Source organism: Micropterus salmoides, unplaced genomic scaffold (assembly GCF_014851395.1).
Source record: "Micropterus salmoides isolate LMB-PRFRI ecotype aquatic unplaced genomic scaffold, ASM1485139v1 Ms_hic_scaffold_20, whole genome shotgun sequence".
Taxonomy (NCBI): Eukaryota; Metazoa; Chordata; class Actinopteri; order Centrarchiformes; family Centrarchidae; genus Micropterus; species Micropterus salmoides.
Genome location: NW_024041151.1, coordinates 21,886,469 through 21,914,114, shown reverse-complemented (window position 1 = coordinate 21,914,114; position 27,646 = coordinate 21,886,469). Strand labels below are relative to the sequence as shown.

Sequence of the window (27,646 nt, the reverse complement as noted above, 5' to 3'; positions counted from 1 at the left end):
TAACTATAAATAACAAACTAAATACTATAAATAAAGTCTCCCTAAGAAAGGAACTCAGATCTTTATCAGCACAAATGGGTAATCATATCAGAATAGCACGATCATGAGTATCTCTGTGTTATGCAAGCGACTGTAATGCCATTGTCACCACACCATCAACCACAAGCCCCGCTCTGCAAGTGTGAGCCGCTGATTCGCTATCCCATAACTCTCTAGAGGGAGAAGGCAGAAAGCTTCCTCACATTACTACACCAGTGAGACGGTTTCTGATGGCAGCTCCACCACCATGACCAGATCGAGTTTGACATATGCTGCAGTGACGTCTGACAGGCAGGCAAACACAGAGGAACATCTGGGGAGCCCTGGCACTGAAACAAAGTATTGTCAAGGGAAACCCAGCTCTACCCATGACACACTTAGATGGCACTCGCTGTACGAAATGCTCCATTGTTTATTATTCTATCAGTGAGTGGCACTTCTCGTTCACTTATCACATCACTTTCATTTCATGCGATTCTTTTAATTGCTGATACCAACAGTTTGTCCTCGTTTTCATTTGTATTCCTCATCTGCTGTCATCCTTTTTCTTCTTCTCTGCCTACTCCTACCCTCCCCTAGCTTCTCCTCCACTATTCCCCCGACTTCACTGCCCATTGTCTTTTTTTTCTGTCACGTGAATTGAGTGCAGCCTGAATCTGATGAACATCACAAAGCTGTCAATCCCAGGATTCCATTCAGCCTTTATTTCATCTTCCCAACACATCCAACGGCATTCAGCTCTTATCCCTATTAGCCCCTATCACATCTTTCCAACACCCAATTTAGCCTTTATTCCATTATTCCAGTATGTCATTTAGCTCTTTTACTATGATTATAGCATTTCACTCAGCACATATGCCATCATCCCATCATTCAAGGAACCTTATTCCATCCAAGATTGCATTCAACCTTTTAAACTATCATTTCAACTATTTTGGCATTATTACATTATAGCAACATTATTTCAACCCCAAATTCCATCATTCAACCACTTCTTAATGTTCACTAAATGCACGTTTTTTATATAATTTTATTGTTTGATGCAATGTTAATGTTGTATCTCTACTGTATGAAGTCTAAGTGAAAGCCAAAGCAACAACTAATGGGGATCTTTTAATCATAAAGTGTGTTTACATGAACATGAATATCCTAGTTGTGATCAGGCTTTTGGAGTTTGTGTTAGCATATTAACATATTCCTTTGGGCCATCTTGGCACGTCAAAATAACGTCAACAAAAAGTGCTTTTTTTGCCACTGATGGGCTGTTATACGAGGTGTCTGACAACATTATGGAAAAGATCCATATGAGTAACACCCCTTGTTTTTAACCAGAAACGGAAATCTTGCTCGAGGGCAATTCTCGCTCTGAAATCTCGTGAGATGCGAGTTGTTGCAGGAAGACAGTGGTAAAGTCATAGTTGGAGAAAAGTAAATCTGACAGGTGGAGTCGCCCTCCAGGAATAAATTGCAGCCACTGCAGCTGGTTCGGCTGTCAGCTGATACCATCTACTGCACGGATTTCAGAACTTTTTATACCTCCTACCCAAAATGCGTGAGTCTAGGTTTAAAACATCAAAATTACCCTTTAAAGTTTGCTTTTAGTGTTGCATTGTTGTTCTCGTCTTCTATTACTGGTAATCAGATGAAGAAGCCAAATCCAACAGACGGTTTCATGCAGTCCTGGCAGCCAGACTACAAATTGTTTATTTCCTAACTGTCCAGCTGATAACTAAATGATAGAAATTGGCTGAATAATGGATAAAAGGGCATAAATAACCAGGTTTATAATGTTCCATGTAAATTTAATATACACAATAAGAACAACTCAGCACTAAATTCAGCAGTTATTCCCACATTCCTTCTAGTATTCATTCAGCCTAAATCACATCTGTGAGGCTGAACTCAGTCTACAACACCCCCCCTTCCTTTTCATCTATCTCTTCATCCATCTGCCCACTTCTATCCTCACTTATCTTTCCTCTATCGCTATCACCACTGAAACAACACTCATCCATCTCTCTGTCTCTCTGCCCTCACACTCTGTGGAGAGAAATCTTCCAATTTATCTTGTGCCCCCCCTTTTTGCCATCATTTCTCCTCTTTGTAATCCTCCCATCATTCCATCTATCCATCCATCCATCTATCCATGGATGCACACCCCTCCTCCCCATTCCCTCTCTTTAGTCTTGCAGGGCTGACATTGCTGCAGGCTATCACCAATTATCCCTGCTAAAGTTCTGCCTACATCTATACATCTCACACAACCACATACAAGATCTTTAGATGTCATCTGAGACAATAATGTCTCATCATTTCTTTTTATATGTATCCCTCACTCCTGCTACACTGATACAAAAAAATACATAATGATTTTAATCCTATGCTGTCACTTAAATAAATCACAAAAAAACAAATTAAGTAATCAAACAGAAGGTGGACAGTAGCAGAGCAATGAACTATGAATATCAACATAAATCCAAAAGTGCATTCCTGAACAGATACTACTGTACAGTGACAAAAGTTCTTCAGTATTTTCCCACTGTGGAACTGTGTGGGTGTACTGTGGCTGAATGTTTGCCATAAATACAGATGTACTTTTGAAAGACGTGTGCATGTGTGTTTGCGTGTGTGTGAGTGTGTGAGAGAAAGAGAAGGAGGATAAAAAAAGAGACAACTGGGTTCTTGAGGGAGAAAGATAGAGAGATCTTTTAATGGAGGAAGGAGAGGGAAGTGGAGTGAGAGGCATTGGCATGAGTGTAATAGACAGGAGAGTAGGTGGCAGCAATACAGACAAAGAGAAACAGGGAGGGATGGAGAGGCAATGAATTATAGGCAGTCACTAAAGAAAAAGTAAGAGAAAGAAAAAGAGGAAAATGGTATGAAATGCAAAGTGAGAAAGATGGGGAAAGGAGAAACTGAGGCGTAGACAGAAAGATAATGAATGAGACAAAGAACTGAAGATGTGAGAATGAGAGAGAAACAGAAAGAGAGGAAGAAAAAGAAAGAGGAGGAGAAAGAGCTGTCCATAATGTGTTCTGTCCTACATTCACAAAGGCTGCGTTAAATCATGCTCTACTAGGCAGCACACAAAGCCAGTACAGCAAGGATCCCCACAAAATTACACAGAGGTGTATTTTTTCCACATACACACATTGTACCTGCAACCCACTGATTCACAGTCTACTAAAAAAGACAAGCATGCTTAAAGCACAAACAGGCTGTAAAATAAAATGCGGTTATTAACAATGCTGCATGTCTTTTTAAACAGCTCTACCATTTTGAAAAACACACACTGGCATTCACTGAGAGGGAAAAATAGACATAATAGAGTGGAAATTAAATCACTACACCCAGTGCAGGTTCACAACCCCCCCTACCCAAAACAACAAAAGACACGGAATGCATACTGTAACTCCTCACAGTATGGAGTGGAGTTACTCTTTCAACCTCCCAAAAACAGAATTCAGATGTAGAAGTGTTTGCTAAAGCACATACGGTAACAAGTCTGAGAAAGCAAACCCTGCCCTGTTTCTCTCTGTTCAAAGGCTCAAACAGTCTCATCTGCATACGAAACTGTAAGAAAAACACAAACATCTTGTAGATTCATTAATTGCTGGGAGTGTGTTCTACTCTGAAAGCTTACTGTTAAGTTTGTTTACTTAATTTTGCTGTACACATGGACTACGCAAAAAAATAAAAAAATAAAAAAATTACTGTCAGCGCCAGTGATGTTTTTATTCTGAAATGTTTAACCAATGGCAGAAATTTGCATATCACACAACTTCATCTTCCTGGAAAGCAAAACAATCATTAAAATGAAAATCAGTTAAACCTTCTACAACCCTAAAACTTTGTTCTGTTGCAACAGCACAGTGAAAACAGGCCGTGTACAGTCGGCTTCTTCCAATACATGGTGGCAGGATCACAATTTATCACACTAACACCTTCACACCCTTGTGTGAATAGGCGTACAAAGGGAATGCCATTTTTGGCTGCCACTTTTATGCTCAGCCTACACCAGAAAGGAATGTCTCATGAAACAAAAATACTGTTTTAATCTCTACTGCTATCCAAACCAGCTCCATACAGACACAAACCACATTTTCTGTTCCATACTCAGCAAGTCTGTTTATTTATGGAAAAGTGGGAACACATTTCAAATTAACAACATATGATTCTAATCCTTGTGAATAGTTTAGCACATATTCACCTGTCCACTTTGTTTTCTCCCTGTTGCTGTTCCACATTTCAAAGGGAAAAGATACATTACTATAAATTATGTACTTCAATTTGACTATTCCTTATAAATGAAGATTCTGTGCTTGATTTCAAATTTGCAACTAAAACAATTTTTTCTAGAACCGCACCACAGTGTATATTAACAAAGGTGTTGCACATGCAGCTAATATACCGTGAATAATGTATTACTGTTAGCATCATCAATGTGTGTTCCTTTTACTTCAAATAACCATACTTAAGAATCACAAGACTACGAGTCTAAAGCCACTCTAAGGTTCTGTGAGGCTGTACTGTGTATCCTAAGCATCCTAAAGCTCACACTGACATGCTGAAGTTTATCAGGTATAATGTTTATCATGGTCACAATCTTAATTTAGCGTATAACATACTAATATGTGCCAATTACCAGTAACACAAAATACAGCTAAGACTGATGGTATTGTCATTAGATTTGTGGGTATATAATTTTGTCCTAACCAAGGTATTGGACAAATGTAAATTTTAACACTATAATGGCACTAGATTAAATGTTAAGGCATCATCAAAGCAATCCTTCCTAAGGGATACATGAACAAATTACATGATTATACGTGAGATATTTCAGTTTGAACCACAAATGTCAACCCTAAGGTGGCGCTGGAGGAAAATTCTGGAGGTCACCAAAGCCATGGATAGGATACTTTCTTTGGGGAGCATGAAGGCCTGTACCAAAGTGGTGGAAGGTCCATGACAATCCCTAGAGCAATGCTGCTAGCAAGCTAAAAAAGCAGAATTTTTTCAGTCCAAGAGCCCATGATTAAAAAAAATACATTTCTTTATATACAAAATATGCATACATGGCACAGAAAGCCATATGATTTTTATGAAACTACTGCAGATGTAGTGTAATTCTGAATTTTCTGTGTAATTCTGAAGTTCATACATTTATAATCTTCCACATGTACATCCCTTTTGAGTGCAGTAGTAGTGCTCTCAAGTATAGTACATAACATCTTCAAAACGGTGTTCCTTTCCCAAAATTCTTTTTTATTACTCATGACTACAGTCTGTTTTTGTGTGGCCCTGACATAAACAGCATAAAATGAGCACCCATGTACTACAGCCACAGATCTGTTACAGTCCGTGTGACTGTACAGACTGTGGCAGTATGACTCCAGGCAGGCCAGTGGCATACTGACAGCTATGTCCTAATGATCTCCCCCACAGAGACTCAATGTCTGACAAAGTTAAAATAGAGATGGTGCTCACTTTGTTACACAGCTACTATATTTTTACCATTTGATTATAATGAACTGATCATAATTATAATGAACTTATAGCTAAGAGATATGCTGGTTGTAAAAAGCAAGCACTGGGTTGCACCAGCTATGTGTAAAGCATGATTTGTACTCCTGCGTCGGGTCTAGCCATGCATTTATCCTTGTGCATCGGTGTATCCATTCTGTAATTACACCACCAAACGCCAGTTGGCGGTGTATTTTTGAGGTTGGTGCATATCAGGCTACGGCATAGGCTACTGCGTAGGGTACAGGGCTACACCGTCGATTCGACACAGAAGTATAAATCAGACTTTATTTCTCTCCTAAGTCAGGATATAAAGTCAATACTAGAGGCTAGTAACTATTAGTTAGTTTGTAACTAATCAGCTAGGCTACTAAAAACTAACAGAGAGAAGAGAGCAATGGAATGCACATGACAGGATTCACAACTTTATTATTTATGAAAAACTGTTTTGATTCTGTTGATCAAAACAGACACATTCGGACTGAAAGAGCACTTTAAAGGTAACAGGTGTCTGCACTTTTTTTTTTTCTTCATCTCTTGTACCATGCTGGTTACACCGGTAAATAAGAATTATACTTCGGGGCTCGATGTTTCCATTAAATGAAGTGAACGACTGAATTGTGGAGAATCTAACCGTTCTAACGATGTGTAGCAAGTCCATACGGACATATTGATCATTCGTTTAAACATTAATCTTTGTATTAACGATCAAAGCAGCTTAGTAGCAGCTACAGTGGGTGACTCGTGGGTTTGAAGATGTTTTACACATCCAAAGAACTTCTATAAAAACCAGACCAGGCGGTTAATTGAGACCTGCATTTATTTGTCAAAATGAGTTCCAACACCAGGCCAGTAAACGGGCTATTTGGGACTCAGCTATTAATTGAAGTTTTACAGTAGTTGGGATGTAAAGGCAAGTTGTCAATCAACAATCAAAGATAGAGTTCCATTGTCATGTTAACCATGCACATTAGCTTTATGGCTGCAAGTGTCACTTGGAATTGTGGCACATCGTAATAAGCTATCTCATTTCAATATATCAGGTTTCTACTGGATTACTGTGCAATAACATGCAATTACTAAAACATTATGCTGTGAGGCAGAAAAACTGCAGTTTTACCATTAGTGAGTATAATTCTGTGACATTTTAGGATTTACACCATGTGTAACTATCCATCCATCGTCAACCGCTTATCCTTCGTACAGGGTTACGGGGTCAATCCCAGCTTACATCAGGCGAAAGGCAGGTACCCTGGGTTTGAACCTACAACCTTCTTGCTGTGAGGTGACAGTGCTAACCACTGTACCACCGCGCCGCCCCATGTGTAACTATTTAGTTGTTATTAGAATAATGTTGCAACTCATCTCCGTGGTGGTTCGGCTTTTATTTAGTTTTATATAAGCTAGTTATACCATAATAATTTACATTATTACTAGTTTGAACGTAGACACTGCTGCTGCAACAGGCTGCAGGATTTACTATTGGATCTTCTGGAGGCATTGTGTGATGAATTCAATTGAAAATCAGATACATGAAGTGCTCCCCTAAAACCACTACTGCCTTGCACACAACCAACCACCCTCCTCTTATATTTAAGCCAGTGTCCATTGCATGTAAGCATACAAGCTGTGTTTATATTTATTACACAGCACATCCAGACTCACTCATATACTGTATTTGTACAGTATGTACATGTAAACTAAATCTCTGCATGTACTGTTCAAGAATTTGTAGAGTTTTAGTTCATTGCTTGAGACCGACACTTGTTCAGCAGGGCATTGTGGGAAGAGACAAAACACTCATGAGCTACCAAATAATAACACATTTCAACTTTCTGTGCCACAAAGCTTTAAGCTGCCATAATAACTGTTCTCTGGAATTTGTCTGAAATTTCGTTGTGCCACTGAGAGTCTAGTGTGCACGTCTGAAAATTTAGTAATTTAAAGACAGCACAGAAGAAGATTGGAGTGGAGTGAAGGAGAAAAAAAACACAGAGGCCCTTGGTGCCCATGGAAATGGCAGTTAAGGTCGACGATGGGAATGTTTGGGCCCGTGTCAGAGCAGAACAGTGGCTGTATGAGAGCAGCAAAGTGCTGTGGGGCTCTGGGGAATACCCTCTACTAAGCTAGGGGGAAACACACACACACGCACAGTAAAAAACACTCTTAATAAAAGAATAAACAGATCCATGCACACACTAAAGCACACAATACTAAAAACAAAAACTATGTGCATGGATATAAAAATAAACAAACAGGCTGAAGATAGCAACCCATAGGAAACACACATGCATGTGCACTCACAAACCTAAAAAGACCAAAAATGTGAACATGAACATTTTTGAACATGAACGTGACAATGATTTAAAAAAGTAAAAGCAGCAAATTCTCATATTCAATTTGTTGTTTGGCACTTTTGGCCAAATGATTATCAAAATTACGCAGACAAATTTTAAATTCATTGTTTTAGCACTACTCCATACACACACACTTTCCCCTCTCACCTTGACAGGATCCGTTGATTTCCTCAAATCCTGGCTGGCACACACACTTCCCGATGGGCACCAGCCATTCACCCTCGGTGCTGCAATGCATCCTGGGAGGCTCGTATAAAGGCAGGGAGTTATTGACGCAGCGGCCCACTACCTCCACCAGCTGCGAGGCCTCTGAGCCTGGGATGGTGTCGGGGAACTCGGCTAAACTCTTCACCAGAAACGGGCAGCGTTTGTAGAACACACGCACTGACACTAAAGCTATACAGGCCCCCAAATCCTGAAATGCCAGGTAGAAGCCCTTCCGGCTCAAGGGACCTAAATCGCGGACTTCCGTGTTGAGCTTCATCACGCGGTCCCCTAGGTCTAGCTCGGTAAAGCTCTCGTCAGCTGCTATGGTGTCAATTTTGATATATCTGCTCTCCTTCATAACCCTGTCTTCCTCTTCTGTCATCCCCGTTCCATCTCTCATCTCTCCATCCTCCATTTCCTCCTCGTCCCCATTCGTTTCATAGTAATACATGTTAAACGTCTCCTTGCAGGTCCCAACCCCCCCAGGCAGGCTGTTGCAGTCTCTCAGGGTGAATTTGAGCTCGATGAAGACCCGCTGGGCACCCTCGGTCAGGATCCAGTTGGTGTGGAGCCAGTTGTTCTGGTTCTGCTCCATGACCCGGCACACTTGGTAGGTGTGGATGGGAGCGTAGTCCTCGTCTACTTCGCCGATCTCCTCCCACTGAGACAAAAAATATCATATCAATATGTATCAAAAAATTGTCACAATAGGGAAAGATAAAACTAACAGGATCACTTCCCTTTGGTAACTGGGAAGTACAGCTGGGTATCGAACATCATGGGTTTTTTTGCCACTGACTGACCGAGGTGGAAGACATATTCAGTTACTTGAAGTGACATAATCCAACTGAAAAAAATCCCACCACTCCCTTCTGGCCTCCCTCCAAAAATCTAAACACATTTTCATGCACAATGGGTGCTGACTGTGCGCAGGTAGGCATGTGGACAAGCGGGTAGGCCAGCCAATAATTTCATTTGAACCAAAGTAAGTGATTGGCTGTGCTTATTACAGTCCTGCGACAGAGAGCGGAGTTATTCATTTTTGTGACAGAGCATTTGACTTATTGATTGCTGTCGGGATTTGAACAAATGACAAAAAAAATGCTACTAATGTCTAGTCTACCGCTCCCCACCCACCTCAACGAGCGTAGGATAGCTACAGTGGCTGACACAGGACAAAAGATGTCATCATCTGAGACAGCAGAGAGTAGCCAGTCAAGAAATGAAGAGGGGAACCAAGCTTAAGGGGGACCCGCAGTTATGTAGAAATAAACCGCTCATTCTAAGGTATTAAAAACATAAAGGTTCATTATGTAAGGTCTTTATACACCACTGAAAACATAGTTATGGATATTTTATCAGTCAGTAGATCCTCCTAAATATTACACAGTGGACCTTTAAGTAAAAGTACCAATTAATAAAAGCACAAAAGTAGCAAAATGAACTTAAAGTATCAAAGTAAAAGTACTTGCTCTATAGTAAATCATCCTTTGTGACTGGTATATTATCATATCAGAAATGTGGTCATGGTGAATCCCAAACTGGGGTAAAAAAGAAGAAAAATTCTGAAAAACACATTTATATTCATATTTTGGACCTTTTTTGCGACTGTGTAAAATACTGGATTATTTTACCCCTTTGAGCCTTGAACATTTGTTGAAATGAAAATATTTAAGAAATTTAGAGTTGAAATGTCATTTGATGGAACTGTCATCCCCTTAGAGACATCTGCTTTGTGTCTGTAGCTTGTCATGTGTTTTGTTTATGCAAAATCCCAATCTGAAAAGTAATTAGTAAATGTATGTAGTATAAAATGGAGACAGTCTAGTAAAGTATGAGTACTTCAAAATTGTAACAGACAATTTCAGATTTAAAATCATAATTTTTGCAATTTCAGTTATTTATTTAGACAAAGTTCTTGTATAGCTCCTTAGACAACTTTTAACATCCGAGAACTTTTGGCTAAGTTTGTTAAAAGGTCTTTTGTTAAACATGCTTATAGTATTTTGGAATGTTAGGTAATCATATCTAGCACTGGGAAACTTCAAATCATACCCAGATGTACAGAGAATTGAGAACCATGGAAATGTTGTAAGAATGAGTTGCAGCAAAGGCTTAACAGTGGCAAGGAAATTATACAAGGGGTGTGTGATTGTGTGTGTGTATGTGGCTAGGTGTAGATAGCAGAATAATCCTCATACCTTCCACCTCATTTCCTTCTATTGTAATAGACAGAAAAGAAAGAGATAGTGTTATAGCGTATATATGCATTTACCCTGGATGAAGGGTGGAGTTGTAGTCAGGGAAAAAAATAATTACAGTGCACTTAAACGTGTGTTCATCTATGCGTACTGTATAGCCATACCTCTATAAGTGTGCGTATGAGTGTATCTATTCCTGACTGTTCCTGTGCATATATGTAAATGACAGTGTTCAGGCTTGTGTGTGTGTGTGTGTGTGTGTGTGTGTGTGTGTGTGTGAGTGTGTGCGTGTGAGAGAGAGACCGTCTGCATCCATGCCTCTGTGTGTATCAGACAGCAGCATTAATTCCCTCTGCATGTCTCATGGGACGTGGCTATTATCTGCATCACTAGCACTCTCCCATGGCTAATACAGGCGCTTCATCATGTCACTGTAATATGGCCAGAGGGACCAGACTATGATCTGGTGTTATAGCTTAATAGCCCATATTAATCAATCCTTGCTGTAGCCATTGTGTACAACCTTCTGTCTTTGCCTTTTTCTCTCTCTTCTCTCCGTCTTGTTCTCCATCTGTCTTTTTTTCATCCCCCTCTGCTTTAGTCTGCCTCTTTTGTTTTCTGGTTATCATTCCGTTCCTGAACCATTTGTGTATCTTTAAGTGTAGGGATGCACTGAATGCCGAACGCAGTACAAGTACATTCAAACTTTTTCCATTCATTTTGCCGTTTTTTTTTTTTTTTTTTTACAATTGCATAAATTAAATAGTCAAAATGTGATTTTTACTCAGTGTTTCCCAGAGGATTTGGAGAGACTATGGTAGGTGGGTCCAAGGCCCTGAGGGTCCGGTAAAGGGTCCGTTTACTTTTAATGTACACACGTAATATGTTTTATACTTTCTGTGAATATAATCCAATTAATCTTATTTCCATACTGTATAGACTCCTTATATTGAAAACCGCCTTCCTAGAAACAAGTGACAGAAACACTCAAATCAGAAGTCAGCCACAGATGGAGTGGATGTGATAAGAGACAATTCAGCAGAACAGTGTCTTCAAACGAGGATTTTTGCGTCTTTCTTGGACACTTTAAACTGCTTCCACAGGGCCAACATGTTAATGTAACTTTTTGATAAAATTTATTCGGTCTTTTGACTGAACACCAAAAGTGCTTTTTTTTGTGCTATTTCTGGATGATTAATTTCGGTGGACGATTCGGTGCATCCCTGTTTGAGAGTCTTTGAGTTTCAGACCTTGAGAGTGAGGGCATTATAACCAACTTCAGTACTCAAAGGGCAGTTTGAGGGTTGACACTTAGTTTAAGAGTTAAGGTTAGGCTTACAGTAAATGCATTACGTTAACGAGGGTCCCGACAAGTGCACTGCAGATGCAGACAGATCGGTGCGTTCTAGTGTGAGTCCCTATCCCTAGTCCCAGTCAGTTCCAGTGCAGACATTAAGCCTCTTACTGGTTAGATCACACAGATCCACCAGCCTGTTCTGAGATTTACACAGCTTAACACACCCACACCCACACCCCATTATTGGTAGTCCAGCAGGAGTTTAACAGATGACCTTCTCTGGTTTTGCCTGGAATCAAATGGCTTCAGTATTTGTGTATAAAGCGGGGCTGCCATTGATGCCACTGTTGCTACTGGAAGTCCTCCCACTCGGCAGCTCTACTGTATTACCAGTGTTGACACTTGCTTAATCTAAATCTTTCAACAGAGTCATCAGACAATGATTTAAAATGAGCCACTTGCAAGTAAATGAGCATTGATACACTCACTTTCCATTAAAGTTAGAGGAGGTTTCATGAAATTATATCCTTACTTCCCTGATGTGATGCATTTAGCAGGACGTTAGGAGCTAGACGTTAGACAGCTAAAGTATAAAACAAAGTGGTATTATTGAGGGCAAAAAATGCTTAAAGCATAGTGCCTATTTTGTAGGATATTTAAAGACAACTAAAACTTGGTATTAGGTGGGCCAGTGTGAAAGGATGTGACAGAATGATTTACAATTCATATGGATATCAAAGAATTAATTTGAAAAGTTAATTTCATTTTGAAGTTTATTACAGTACTACAATATTCCATTTTCAGGACATTTCATTTACAATAGTTTGTTATCCATCCATCCATCCATTGTCAACCACTTATCCTGCGTACAGGGTCGTGGGGGGTTGGAGCCAATCCCAGCAGACATCGGGCGAAAGGCAGTGTTCGCCCTGGACAGGTCGCCAGTCCATCGCAGGAATAGTTTGTTATATTAATGTTTATATTAGAATGAGTATTAAGTTTTGTCACTGTTTAAAACTATACAGCGAGTAATATTAAGAAGTGGTATGCAGGTAGAGGATACTGATCGTCTCTGTGGGTTAATTGTTCGTCGATGTGTTGGTAATGCCTCGGGGCTCCAGTAATGGGATCGCGCTTCTCTTCCTCATTCAATAGAGACAACTGAAGGCGAGAGCTGCATGTGTGTTTCTTCAAACTTCTCCCGTTACTATTCCCCTTTTAAGGTAATTACCACTCACAAAGCACTGTAAACTTATGAACACATGTTGATACCACATTACAGTGTTACTGTGGTTTTATCTGAGTGATTGAGACGTTCTTGCACGTGTTTGTTGTTCAAAGAGTTTCTTGTTAACTGAGACGATGTGTATGCTAGCAGCCGGAGACCTCATGGCTCCGTCATGTCCGAGTCCCGCCATACATGAGTGTTTACTTTGTGGTTGGTATTTAAGCTAGTTACTGTTACGTCTACATATTTTTGCTGTAAGGTTTATGTGCATATTTATCACTATAAGGGCGCAGTCCATGTCATGGCTGAGACAATGAATAAGTGGATATGTTAAAAGTACATCTCATTTTAGTGTTATATGGGAACTCAGTTAAAAAGGAGTATTAACATATCATGTGATAACTTTGGTTAAAACTATTTACATTTCATTTGGTAATTTAGTTAAAAATACAATTTAGAATGCATTAAGAAGATACTCATGGTGACTGTGGTCCTGCGTGCATGAATATTGAATAGATATATGTTTTTGTATACATTGTTTAAAAAGTAATTCAGTACAGACGAGTGAAGGTGAGAGCTGCGTGTGTGTTTCTTCAACCTTCTCCCGTCACTATTCAACACAACACCAGGGCCTCCGAGGTCAAACACATGACTCGGTGCAGGGCGCAACATACAAATACTGCGTGAACAGGATCACCCATGCTAATGTGAGGAACTACAGAAACAAAAGCATGCACTAGCAGTGTACCTTTTAAAACCCAACTCTTTCCATGTTCATTTTACAGTAGATTTATTTCCACTTTGCCTCTTTGTCTCTGAATGATTCTGTAAATTCACCATATATTTGTTTTAAAAAGTGTGATATTGAAATATTCAGTGCACCCAACTTCACTTTTATGCAATTCACACAACCTCTTCTTAAAGGGTCATTTCACCCAAATTCCAAGAAAAGGGCATTTTGTATGTTGCCAAACGCATACATTCAGATTTACCCACTGAATGTTTTTCTGCTGTTTCCTTAAAACAATCTCCCAGTTCTTCAGAATAATGTGCAGTTTGCTGTGGACAGCTCCTACAGAAATTCTTGACAGCAAAGAATGTGAATTATCCTGAACAAGCAGGACATTCCTTCCTAAAGGGCTGTTTCTGAGGTATTTTTTCAAACCTCCGAGCAACATCAATAAAAGTCCATTTGCTCACATTAGGGTGGCAGCTATCATTATGATGTTTTTGGGGTGATTTGGGAGAATTCATGCTTTAATGTGTATACTTAAAAAGCTAACAGATTGAGAGTTTGGTCCCAGTGGTGTTAAATGGTCTCAGTAATCGGAGGTTCTTAATTTCTCACGCAGCCCTAACCTCTTTTTCACCTCTGCATGTTTTTTTCCCATTTCATACTCTTACACTGAACTGTCTCTATAGGCATCCTTCTAGCTCCTCATTAGTGTGTGTGTTTATTTTGTTGACTATTATGTGTGTGGGAGTGCGTGTCTGTCCGTGTGTCACATCCGTCAGAAGACCCCCTGCGGCTGTGCTGAGTGCCCTCCAGGCTCTAAGTCTACAAAGCTGTCTCCAACTTATTATTTCCACCCATTACCAATGACCGTCGCAACACTGTAATAGAACTGTCCCTCGCAGTCCTTAACCATACAAGAAATCCCCCTCCTTTTTCCCCCTCTTCCTACCTCCATCTCATTCTCTCTAATATCCCCCTTTTAGTGCATTATCTCTCTGCCTTTCCATTTCATCCATGTCTATCATCATTTTCCCTCTATGTGTCCTCTACTCTTCCTTTAATTATCCAATCTTATGTCTAAGCCAGAAATACTGTTTGATCGCCTCTCCACCCCATCTCACCCTCCTCTACTTGCAGCTTCTGACTTGGTTCCTGTCTTCTTTCTTGTCTCCAAGTTCTGCTTCTCTCCTTCCTTCCCTGTCACACCTATCCTTAGCTAATGTCCAGCATTCTCTTATCTTTGTCATCATTTCTGTCCCTTGTCTTCCCTCAGCATTCTCAGCTCTAAGGCCCCATCCACACTACTGCGGACCTTTTGATACATTTCCACCTACTGTCCAGACTTAAACGGCAATAAAAAGACATTAAATGGAGAAGTTTGAAAATGCTGCCAACCCCATTTTTCGTTTTAAAACTCCGGGTAGCGTTTTAGTGCAGACTGGCAAAAACGGAGGGCTTTAGAAAAGATGACGCAGACGCTCATGTTTGGCTCTCTGATTGGGTCTTATCAGTCATGCAAAGCAGAAACACGATGCTACTGACAGAGTTTTTGATTTGGTAATTTTATTAAAATATTTTGTACTGTGCAAATAACACTTATAGCCTACACTTGTAGCTACTGTGCGTGTAGCTGTTTACTTTGCGACGACTCCCAGTCTGTTTTCCTCCGCCACGGCCGTTCAGTAAAAGTCCCAGCTCATTATTGATCCATGGAAAAAAATATCTGGTGCTGTTCTTCATCTGTAGTACTTTACTCTTTCGCCAAATCTTCTGTAACTACGGAATAAACCATCTGTGTCATGTTTACACTGGCACACGCATGGCCAGTGTATGTGAACGGCCACTAGATGCGCATTTTCAGTCGTTTGATTATAGACAGAGATCAACTCTGATACGCAGCTAAAACACTGGTGTGGACGGAGATCATATTTGTTTTAAAACTCCCTTTTTAAACAAAAATGGAGTAGTGTGGATGGGGCCTGAGCAAACACTCCAAAAACAGCCACTCACCTTCCTCAGTAGGGACAGACAGTTTAGGACCTTAACACTCCAAGTCAACTGTTACCTGTCATTAGGCCAGCACCTTTAATACTACAGTAGCTTGCTGCTATCTTTAGTCAATTGCGCTTGCGGTATCAGGGGAGGCAGTCAATGAAAGAGAGTTCTCTAAATGGTTCTTCAGCCTAACCATTTTTTTTCATAACATAGCATAAGACTGTGGGCAAATTAGGGCTGAATGATGATCTCCTCTTATCAATTTCAGCTAGGCAACTTTTGTCTCAGCAGCGGCGTTTGAAAGACAGACAGCTGTTGGAATCTCTCAATTAAACTTTTAAGCACTTGATATCATTGTTTGAGCTTATCATCTGAAAAGCTCTTTATCCAGTTTTCAGAGAGGGTGAGGTAGCGTGTCCTGTCAGTCAATGAAGCTAACAGGAACATTAGCTTAAGCAGCTTGTGCAAAGCTGCCAACTGTATCAGTGCTCATCGGTCTAATATCAAAATTTTGCCAGACATGAATTTAATTACGTCATAAAACAACATATACATAACATACTTGGTCAAACCCAGTTTTACAATATTACCATATATGTAGCCGTTATCAAAAAGTATACTGTAAATCAAACATAGTTTTGAAAAACTATGTAAACCACAACTAAACTACAGGACTGGCGTTTAATTTATTGAAAATGATCACAATTAAGTTGCAATTGCATTGATACGGACATATTCTCAGTTTATATTCTGAGCATGTATCAAGTCCATTCTAACAGTGACAGTGGAGCTGAAAATGGTGGGCTGATTGTCTTTGGTTAACACCGAATCTGTAGGTTTTCTACTACCCCTTTGTTCTCATGCAGGCTCAGAGCATGGTGCATGTCAGCCGCCAACTAGCCATCAGCTACACACTGTTTTTTCATTTAATGAAAGTTTTAACAGAAGAACTGAGGTGATGTAAGGCGACACTAAAGAGTTTCATCAGTCAGCAATTGTCAGTGCTACATTTTTCTAGGTCAGCTTGGTGTGTTCGGGCCTTTACAGGCCCAATGGACTTTGTCTACTAATGTTCGGATAAGGACAGAGCAAAATGGCTCTTGGATTTGTCAGACCTATAGGAACTAATGGAGACAGATGGATTTGACAGCAAAATGATTTATTTTGCATTTTTCATAATGTGGAATCCATCCCTTTAGTGGCACCTTCCTTTGTGACTTTTTTTTACTTTATTCCCGTCCCTTCAAAATGCTTGAAGAAGCAGCAGATAAAAGCATCCACCAAATAGCATATGATGGGCAGCCCACCCAATCTCTGAACAAGCACTCCACCAATACAGTGGGAACAGTAGGGCCATATGAAATCCGTATTTATTTTTCCCCCAAATCTGTGCTTTACAATTTAAGCACATTTTGTCATCAGAAAAAGTGATAATATAATTATATAATATAATCATGTGGTGGACTAGTAAAATTTCAACAATTCAATAAGAAAATATAAAATAAACTTTAATTTTAATCACTATTACTATATTAGATGCAGCATGAAAATATGCATATAGAAATATTCAAATGTGCAATAATTTATTTTATTATTATTATTATTATTATTATTATTACTACATCAAATATTTTATTTTTATATTATTATCTGTGATGAAATAAAGCAATTGTGAAATTGATAAAACCTGTAACTGCCACACTGCCATTGTGACCACTCAATTCAAAGTGCTGCCACGCAGCTGAGGCACTTTATTTACTCTTTGATGTGAACTGGAGCATTATGTTCACTGCTGTGAGACGGATATCAGTCGTGCGGGAAAAAAACACAAGATTCAAATCCCAAAAATGAAAATCAAATACCTACCCAACAATTGAATATTCGAATATTCGGGTCCAGCCCTATTACAAAACTTGACTGAATGCAGCTTTTTAAATTTTTCTATTGGAATATCTGACTCCGACCATACAGCCATGAAGTCTTTAACAAGCTTATGTCTTGCATCTGCCGATGTGGTTGCACTTTTGAGAGTTTACTGAAGTAATGAGCTCTTGCTAGCATGCCGACTTCGATATGATGATGTGTGAGCAGGGGGTGCTGAGTCCTGCACTGAGTGAAACACAGAGCAGAGAACAGAAGCTGTGCCCATAAATGACACCAAAAGGTAGCAGTATAGTTTTTTCTGTTTGTTTGGCTGTGCTGTACAAAAAAACGCATTTTAATGCTACAGAAACCACAATTTAAATAAAATGCATCCATAGTTTGGCTGACTCCACGATATTCCGCGTTTTACAATTGATTCCACTTTTATTCAAAGTCCCTGTTTTCCATATTGCGGTAATCATGGGCCTTAGAACAGGTAATAGAGGTATTAGATGACATATGGTTGTCAAATATTCCCTATGGGCAAGTTGTTCAATGTTTTTCTCACCTTCATGTTTCCTTTTTTGTCAAACACTGTATTAATATTAATGCTTAGTGCAAACTTTCATTAACCGACTGCAATCCTAATTAAAACTGCTGCAAGCAGCAATGAGGGGGTGCTTGTACCTCCCACGTCGAGGTGTGGACACTGCACAGGAGAGTTAAAGCCAGTCTTTGATCTGGATGATAAGGACATTCAGCCTCTCTCTCCCTCTGTGTATTTGTTTTTTCGACACCCTGAATGTTTTGTCCTACTATGTGTTTGTGTGTCCTGTCTCTCTTCAGCTTGCTATGGTGGAGAGGAGGTGGCCTCAGATCCTACTTAGGTGGCGCAATAACTATGACTCCAAATTGGCATGTAAATGTCCCTAGTCTGGTACTTGTTAATTACATGTGAAATTTGGGAAAGATCTGATGATGGAGAGCAGAGGTAGCACAGGTACTAAATGTGAAACATCAAAACATGGAAATCCAATGCCATGGAAAAGAAAACTCAAAAGCGTCGCAATTTAACACCGCAAAGGTCTTTAGATTGCATTGCCCAAATTTGAAGTCAATAATTCTCTAGGATATATGGGCAAAAATAAATCAAAATTGCATATTATTGGATTGAGGATATGGCTTCAAAGGGCTTCCTTCAGTACTGAGATGACACATCGCCTCCCAAATTTTGTTGAAATTTTGTAGGGGGCGCTATCATACCATTATTCCACACCCATGCTCACGAATTATATCAGAACACACAATACATCCCTTCTGATATCTTTGCAATGTTTAGTGAGTTTTCAAGCATCTTTAGCCTCTCAAGAAACAGCTTCCTGTTTTATGATGAATAATGCCTCTCCATGGCAAATGAGTTTATACAATATCAAAAAACACCAGCTTCACAGAATAAAATCATCATGGTCATAAGGCTTTTTTTGCAGAAATTTGAGATGGATCTGGTCAACTTGCTAGAAGGAGCCTATCAAAATAAAATAAATGTCATTTCCTGTTGCCAGTAAGTGACCCAATGACTATGCCTGAATATATATATATATATGACCATCTACAGTCCATCTACACACTACTTCCTGTTTCATGGCAAAGCATAAAAATTTTGTCCACGCCACTGGCACACCAATTGCCAAAAACTCAAAAGCTTCACACTTTAACATCACAAAGGTCTTCAGATCGCACTGCCAAAATCTGAAGTCGATTCGATGAATTCTCTAGGAGGAGTTCATTAAAGTATGGAGCCTGTAAATAGCAAAAAAATGCCCTAAAATTGGATAATAAATTCAAAACAGCTGAATTCCTGTTGCTGAGTATTGCTTCAAGAGGCTTTTTTAAAAGTCTGGCCATGATGCATGTGCCTCCCAAATTTGGTACATCTGGGTGAAACAGAAAGGTGGGGGCTTCTGTTTTGCAGAAGTAAAACAGAAGTGGTCGCTGCTCGGTCCTTAATTATGACATTTTAAAATACCATCTAGTGTTTTTTTACCTGCAGTCAAATGTAGAACTTTAAGTAACTTTCGTGGTTGTTTTCTTCCTTATGACTCTGTTTTCTGTATCTTCAAAATAAGTTATGAATCATGTTCAACATTCTGCACTTCTTAAGGCCTTTATAATTTCTGTTTATAATGCGCTTGTGTATAAAAAAAGAGAAGAAGCCCTAACTCTAAACACTAAAGTTCAAGGAGCTTGTCATAGATGAGGAGAGAAGGGTTTTCAGTGACAACTTAAGCTCTTAAACCAAAATATTAATGTTTTACAATCTACAGTCTTCACTTTCAAGCAACTGTGTCAGTATCATGCTGTTCATTGAAACGTGTCATAACATTTCAAGGTCATCCATCAATTTTCAAACACTTTTTAAAGCACCTATTTTATTCCATCTCCTTTTTGCTTAAATGCATGTTTCAAGAACTTTCAAAGCACATTGAAGCAAACGCAGTGGAGAGAAGATGGTGAGATAAAAAGACAAGCAGATGACAAGAATAAGAAGAAAATGAGGAGTCAAATGAATGTTCAGGGACAAGGAAGGATGGGAGGGTCAGGGATGAGAGCTGAGCCAGAAAAAAAGTGAAGAATGAGAGGAGAGACGATGATAGGGATGGAGGAGGAGAAAATGAGGGATGAAACAAACCATCTGGAACATGAGACAAAAAAATAAATAAATAAATAAAACAAACAAACAACTTCTGTGCCTCCTCAACATCTTATTTAGGAAGAGTGCTGCTGCCAAGTGTGAATGTGTGTTTGTGCGTGTGGAGAACGTGCAAGAGTGTGCTGCAGATTGGGTTGTGCCGTACAAATACTGAACATCGCAAGAATTATAATGGCAAACGTATAATTTAAAATGCCAAACAGGGAATACATTTTTTATGTCAGACATGTTTGTCATTTCAGTGTCAGACAACACGTTCAATAGAAACATAAAGACATTTTAATCACCTTAAACTGTAGCTTATTAAAACACAACAGCTAACGAGACACAATGTCATTATGAGATCCTTATGTTCTCTTATCACGTCTTTTATTTTCTCTCCCTCCCTGAATTCAGTTATTTATGCAGTTGCATTGTAGAAACCGCACACCATAATCACATCTTCATTAATATGATTGCGCATACGGCTGCTTTTGTCAGCACTATCTCTCCGATCTACATACAGCCACAGAGTGGGCTGTGATTTGAATAACCAGGGGCTGAGAAAACACTATGGTCAGCACTATTGGTCCGGCGTGTATAGCTGCATATTTGCCAACAGTAATTGTGACTATATGAGAGATTTTCCATGTGGATCAAATTATTGCACAAATGAATTACTGTTTAAACCAACCACAGCATTATCAGTCCCCTCAAGGTTGGGGAATTACATTTTTCCCAGGAAAGGTGGCAGATTTGGCTGTGAACTACTGTCTCATGAGTCGAGATAGTGCTGAAACTCCAGAATACGTTAATAGATTTTTTAAAACTCTATATCATTTTCATTAAAATATATTATAAAATACCACAAAATAACTATTTTCCAACTGTCTTAAGTCATTCTCTAATTAGCCTTTACCCTGGAAATACTTGGTTGCAATATTCCATGGCAACTTTCAATACCTTATTCATGAATTGAATTTACCCTGATAATGGAATGGGAGTTCTTGGAAAGGAAATGACCTTTAAACTTTATCACACAAATGAAGGGCCTGTACTTTAGTGTTACATGATAAAGTTACAGGTGTCTTTTGTCATACACAGTAAGTGAGTTTACAGTCTAAACCACCTAAACTGTATTAGCTGTTTTAGATGTGACACATGTTAATGTTAAGATGAGGATGAATGATTGGATTTAAAGAATCTCCTGAAAATACTACAAAGATATTTAAACAACATAGCTTTGATGTGTTTTCGTGTTATAAGGTATATTAACTGGGTCAAAAACAAAAAACACCCATCTAAATACCTCTACTCAACAGTAGAAACCATGTGCCTCCAAAAAGACAACCAATATCACCACAAAAGCCATAAAAGGTAATTTTAATCAACAAGTGAAACATCTTTGCTATGGTCATACTCACCCCATTCTTAGGATAGGCCACCCATCCTAGGTCTCCCATCACAGAGCGAGAATCCAGCAGGTTCACTGTTAAAATATTTAAAACACAGACAGTCTTGAGTATAGACAACCAACCAACCAATGAATCAAAACAAAATCCAAAAAGGACATATCTGAGATTTTGACTTCCAAGTCCTTTAACCCAGCGTCTAACAATCTCATAGTGTGTTTCCATCTAGACGTGCACTCAGTAATGTGACCAAAGATTAAACCATTTACAGTCATTATAGGTATTTAGCTGATAAAGGTCATATTGTCCCAGGTGCATAACAATGGTTGATTGCCATGCAGATTCAAATGTGAGTTTTGAGAACTGACACAATCTCAATCACAAAATGAGGATAAAGAAAGAACTCGTAAATAATGTAAATTCACTCCGGAGCTGTTCCTCAGACCAAATCTTGGGACAGGTACTGTAATTTCTTATCCATTTCTTCATGGATTTGTGTGTCTCTCTTATAGGCAGACAGAATAAGGAGCACTTTCCATTTGTATAAGGTAGTAAACTGGTTTTAAATAAAGACAGATTTTTAGTGCATTGAAGTGCCAAGTCACTTCATGGGTCAGAGTTGACATAACACTTGGCATAGCGTGGATTGTTGTGCTAAGAACAGTGGCTATTATCTATTCACACTCTTTACTAGAGCTGCACTTTTGTGTATCTTGTTGACCAAAAACTGCCACTCAACTCTATACTCCAACAGTGCTCTCAGCTCAAACTGATCTATTAAAATCCTCCATTCTCAGCCTCTCTGCTGAAAGCTGTCAGGGGCAATTACCTGACCACTGCACTCCACAAAACATGTTTCCAACTCCTCTGACAGTGTAGTCTTGTGAGTTGTGACTTATCTTCCCTATCAGTGTGTCCAAATACTTCTACAACAAAGCCACAAAAGTTCTTGTCAAATGTGTACCTCGCTGAGGCAACTGTGAGCTCAAACAGGAATTTGTGGACACATTGGAAGCAAAAGTCAAAGCCATGAACATGTCGTCAGGCAACAAACTTTTCTTTGGTGGCTCTGTGTTTTACCAGAGAATATACAGTTTGGGATAAATGTAAAACTTGATGATGATATGGCATGGAGCTCAGCTTGAAGCCTGTTCATGAGAATGCTGAACGACAACTTGTCCAAAGTATGTTTCAGTTACTGGATGATGTTTTTACACAATGTAACACAAAGTGAAAAATTCCCAACCAGCATTTTCACAGGCATTGAGTACAGTAACGCATCAATGAACATATGGTGTATCTCCTTTTAGGCTCTCTTGCAACAGCTTCAAAACTCGTCTTAGTTTGCCATGACATGACATGCACCGTCATAAACGTGACTCAGCTTTAGTCAGGCTGGAGTTCAGTTTTCTTAATCTTATCTATGATAACGTTTGGTAGGCTCTGTGTCTGACACAGTGTGTACTCAAACAATAAAAGAGAAAGTCCAACTGAATGACCCATTGTCAACCTTTTGGTCTCCATGAAAGGGGAGCGGATTAAGAGTTAGACATTTGAGAGTAGCACTAATAGAAGCAAAGCAGTGTCTGTTACATGCTAGGTGGTCTTAGAAATCTCCCTTTTAGAATCTATCCAGGACACTTAACCACCTGGCCTCACAAGGTGTTCATTTGTAAATTCACTGTTTTAGTCCCGTTATTCTACCCTTTTTTGTTGAATGCTTCAAATCATTGCATACAGTAACTTCACTGTGCATTTTGTGCTTCAATAAAACTTCAAGCCAACCAATATCACCAAAATCAGGTGCTGGAGACTGACTGATTCTTCGAGGCATGCATTTCATATAGTTATTGCTAATAGTACTTCTTCTAATGGTATGCTGCATCAAGTTGAGGGCTGGGTTTATGCACTCTTTTCCCTGATATAACCACTGTCGATTTCAACTGTAGTTAACAGCCATCTTCTTTGGTGCACTAAGCTGGCAAATTATGGAATATCAGCTTTTCTTGTTAATCACAATCATAAGAAAGGTGCCCAATATTCTTACATGCCAATTCACAATATTAGTAACTAACTCAATAGAAATTTTGGGATTGGATATGTTAATTATTTTCCCACAGTAAATGACAAAATAACATGCAACATGCAAGTGCTCAATAGAGAGAGAAAGCTGGGCACATTATTAGATGTTTTGCACCTTTCTTTGTTTGAATTTCATAGAGCATCACAGACCAGCCAGGTTGAGAATATGTTGCTTACTTAACATTGCAAGTGTTACTTTGTACCGCTGTTTACAGCTGCCAACTAGAGAAGTTTCCTGGCGTAACACTGATAAAGAGCAAACACCAACACTGTTTGTCAATCATCCAAAGGTTTAATGTCATAAATACTGTCCATGTCAACATATGAAGCGAGAGCTAGTTCCGTAACTGAGACACACTCACTATGCAGCCCCTCCCAAAACACACACACACACACACACACACACACACTAGTCTTACTGTCTCCACTGCTCTGTGGAGAATAATAAAAGATGTCCTTAGGAGGCGATTAGACAACTAATTAGGCCATAAAGAAGAAATAAGTGATGCTGAACTAGATCATAAGGGATGTGTTACCTCTTTCACTCTCACTCTCTCTAAGGATCAAACCACCTAACAAGTTAGAGCTCAGCCGTGACAGTGATCTACAGAACGTATTAATAAAAGTCATCACCACTGAATGAATGATGTGATTTAAAGTCTTGCAGTGACATTATTTCAAGGATACTCTAAAGTATTGCAAATATGTTGAAGAGTTAGTGGATTTTCAGCATGGGGCATACTTATAAAACTTGATAAAACTTGAAATAACAACTTAATATTTGATGTGAGAGGCACAAGGCTGCCTGGGTATTCATTTTCAATTGCACACTATTAGCAATCTTGTAGGTGATGGGTTTAAGTCCCAACTTGACCTCAGCGAACGCAAATACAATCTTGTCTGAAACCATCATACCTCCTATTTCTGAAACCAATGGTTAAAGTATTAAACTTGTAATTCCCATAATGCCTTAGTCTCTTTAGTTCTTTTTTTATTTGGATTGTGGCATTTACATGTTAGCTCGAATCGCTCCGGGGTTAATGGTCTGTCTTAACTCTCACGCACAGATACACAGGCAAACATGCACTTCTCTCAAGCCATTTACTGTAATTAACCCAAATCCACCAGCCTCGTTTGATCAACACCATTACCAACAAAAAGCAAAGTGATGGGTTTTAAACTCTAAAGTGTAGGCTCATTCACCCCAGATCATCCTCATTAGTCAGACATTGTTAATCGAACACAATAACAATCTCTGAAGCAGATGTTAGACATCCGGCTCTTTCCTTAGTATCATTCATCAGTGGTGGAGCCTCACTGCAAGATAACTGTCCTCACTACATGAGAAATGTTAATATACTGTAATTAAGGAGGCAGCATAACTTTTCTTTGTTCACTTTTTTTCCTTTAATTTGGGGTACAAACTTAGCATACATATGCAAATTAAAGGTGCACTTTAATTTTAAAAACTGCTGGATGAGTTACGTCTGTGGGGACACATCACGCTGCACAACTCAGCATGCAGCCTGATGTAACTCTCTTTATTAAGACAAAATTTGAGACTGGCAAGTGGCCAAAGTCCCTAATGATTCCTGAAAGATATCTGAAACCTGATAAAAAATGGTGTAATCTTACTTTTTCAATTACAATAAATTACCCCAATGAGAGAATAGCAGTTATTTTAATTATGGGGTTCACCCTCCTCTCCAATTATTCATGCAATGTACGATTCTCCATTCCAATGCAAATATGTGCCAAATGAATCTGAAATTTGTGTTGAATGGCAGCCTCTGGCAAAAGCTTCTCCAGGGGTTAGGTGTTTTATGGCTTTATTTGATGTGTTTTGTATAAGTAGCAGAAGTTTGTGGTTTTTCAGTCAAATTTCACACTAGCACATTAGCACTTTTAGGAAAATAAAAACAGGTTTTTAATAATGTGCTGCTGCAGAGCAAAACTGCAAAATGAAGACAGCAAAGAAAAGAAGTGTCTGACTAATATGATGATGATCTGAGAGATCCAATGCAAACTTCTTTCACTCTCTCTCTCTCTCTTTCTCTCTTCATTCACTGCAGTCAAAACACTAACTTACGATCCAGTCTGCCATTGATTCACAATCCTCACAGCCTGAAGCTTGAAGGCTGTGTTTTAACCAAATGGGAATTCAAGTATTTCAAAATGCAGTTATCAGTATTGGTACTTTGGAAGTAATATACTCCTTTATCTGATTTTGGTGAAATGTTACACTTTCAACTCTTTTGTGGGATTCCTTTGTCAGTTTGCACCTGTGTCAAAAAAAGCCCAAAATCCAAGTGCAGTGAATTATTTCAGAGTAAGCTGATACAAAGACATAATAAATTCAAGGTGAATGTTAACTATTTTTATATTTTGCCACAGGATGCACACACACTTTTGTGAATCTAAACTCTGACCAAATAAATCTGTCATGTGAAGAATAAGCAAGTTGATGAATCGTCTCTCTTTCCCGGATAATGCTGTCTAATAGCCCCAAACAATGGCATTCATCTCACGCTGTTAAATGTTGCTGTCTGCTACAATGGCGTGGGAACAATTTCGATTAACTGTTTCATACATTTTACTCTTTTCCCTTTTCTTATTTTAAGCCACATCCATATTTGGCATTTAGTAGAGGGGAATGCAGGTGCATTCAGTTAAGATGAAAACTGATTAGCTAACAGTTTGCAATCCACTGCACTGAATTGTCTGCGCCAAATTATGATTCCAAATAAAACTGTTAATATCTGAGAATTAAGAGTACTGCAATCTGAAGTCGTTAACTGTCAGGCACGTTGACAGGATTCACAAGTGAAAGAATTCAGTCAGCATCTTTAGAGGCAGAATGCCAGACTAGACTAAACCTAAAATAACCCTTTAAGAGAAATATCGCAGCGAAAGCCCAAAAGTTCACATTATTTTAAGAGATTAAAATAAACCACCAAGTCAATTAAAACTGACTTATACCACAAAACCAATTCAATCAAATGCAGAATTCCATTAGGGGTATTTATCTTTTTTTTTTTTTTAAATTAAATACCACAAAGTGTGTTAATGTCATCTCAACAGTGTGAGCACCTTACACGCTGATAAACGTTTAGGACTAGTACTGTGATTTTTGCAGCACTCCGTGCGTCTCACGGCGCTGTCAAGTCCTCAAATGACTGGTTATCTGGAGAGACGCACGTTCTGTCCAAAGGTCTTTTTTTTATTTCAGCTTCTACCGCTTCGGAAAACACAGTCATTACAGACGTGGGGACGCAGCACATAAATATTATGTGCTCAAATACATTTGATTGGCGACCTCCTTTTTGGTCAAACGGCGTTGGAAATGTACAGCCAGCCAAAAGAAGACCGACGGTCTGGGGCAGAGGTAGCCTAGAAGACGGACCTTTAAGCGGTCAGACTTGTCAGTGACGATTAAAGCACAGCCGTGCACCAAACAACGGTGTTATTAACCCGAAAGTGTCTGTGCGTGTTTTACCTTCGTTTGCGGGGATGCACAATGCTCCGAGCAATGCCAGACTCCAAACCCACGTCCATGCCACCAGCCGAATGCCACAACTCCACCAGCGAGACTGCATGGCGCATCCAAAAAACACAACTGGTAACAGGGGGGGGATATTTTTCCTAAACAACAGCAGTTTCGGTCACCATAAAGCGGGATACCGTAATAAAACCATCTGTATCATTATGCGTCCGCGCAGAGACAGAGGAGCTCATACTATGCGGCGGGTAGAGGAAGGTAGCCTACTGGTGCGCTCTGGGTTTGGGGAGGCGGGCAGCGCGCCGGGGGGCGGAGTGAAGCGCAAGTCTCTCCAATCACGGACCCTCCACAGGTGAACCCCATTGCTGTGGGACTCGTTACTCCAAATGATAATGGATTAATCTTCACTCTTAGTACCACTTCAAAATGTAACGTCGTTTATTTATGGTTGCCTACCTATTATGGTACCTAAGCTTTTCGAGCTTGTTAGTTATAAACCTTGTTACTCTAGGTCCAGT

The 27,646-nt window shown here is 39.4% G+C and overlaps 1 protein-coding gene across 1 annotated transcript in view; it reads right to left on the bottom strand.

Moving 5' to 3' along the window:
• The window catches only part of LOC119914603 (ephrin type-A receptor 5), an 83,387-nt gene extending 56,007 nt beyond the window's left edge, over positions 1-27,380 (bottom strand). The window contains exons 1-3 of the mRNA XM_038734010.1: positions 27,126-27,380; positions 21,560-21,624; positions 8,067-8,787 (exon numbers count right to left, since the gene is read on the bottom strand). Coding sequence (XP_038589938.1) covers positions 8,067-8,787; positions 21,560-21,624; positions 27,126-27,225 — 886 coding nt within the window. The 5' untranslated portion in view covers positions 27,226-27,380. The remainder of the gene's footprint in view (positions 1-8,066; positions 8,788-21,559; positions 21,625-27,125) is intronic.
• Positions 27,381-27,646: the final 266 nt, after the last annotated feature.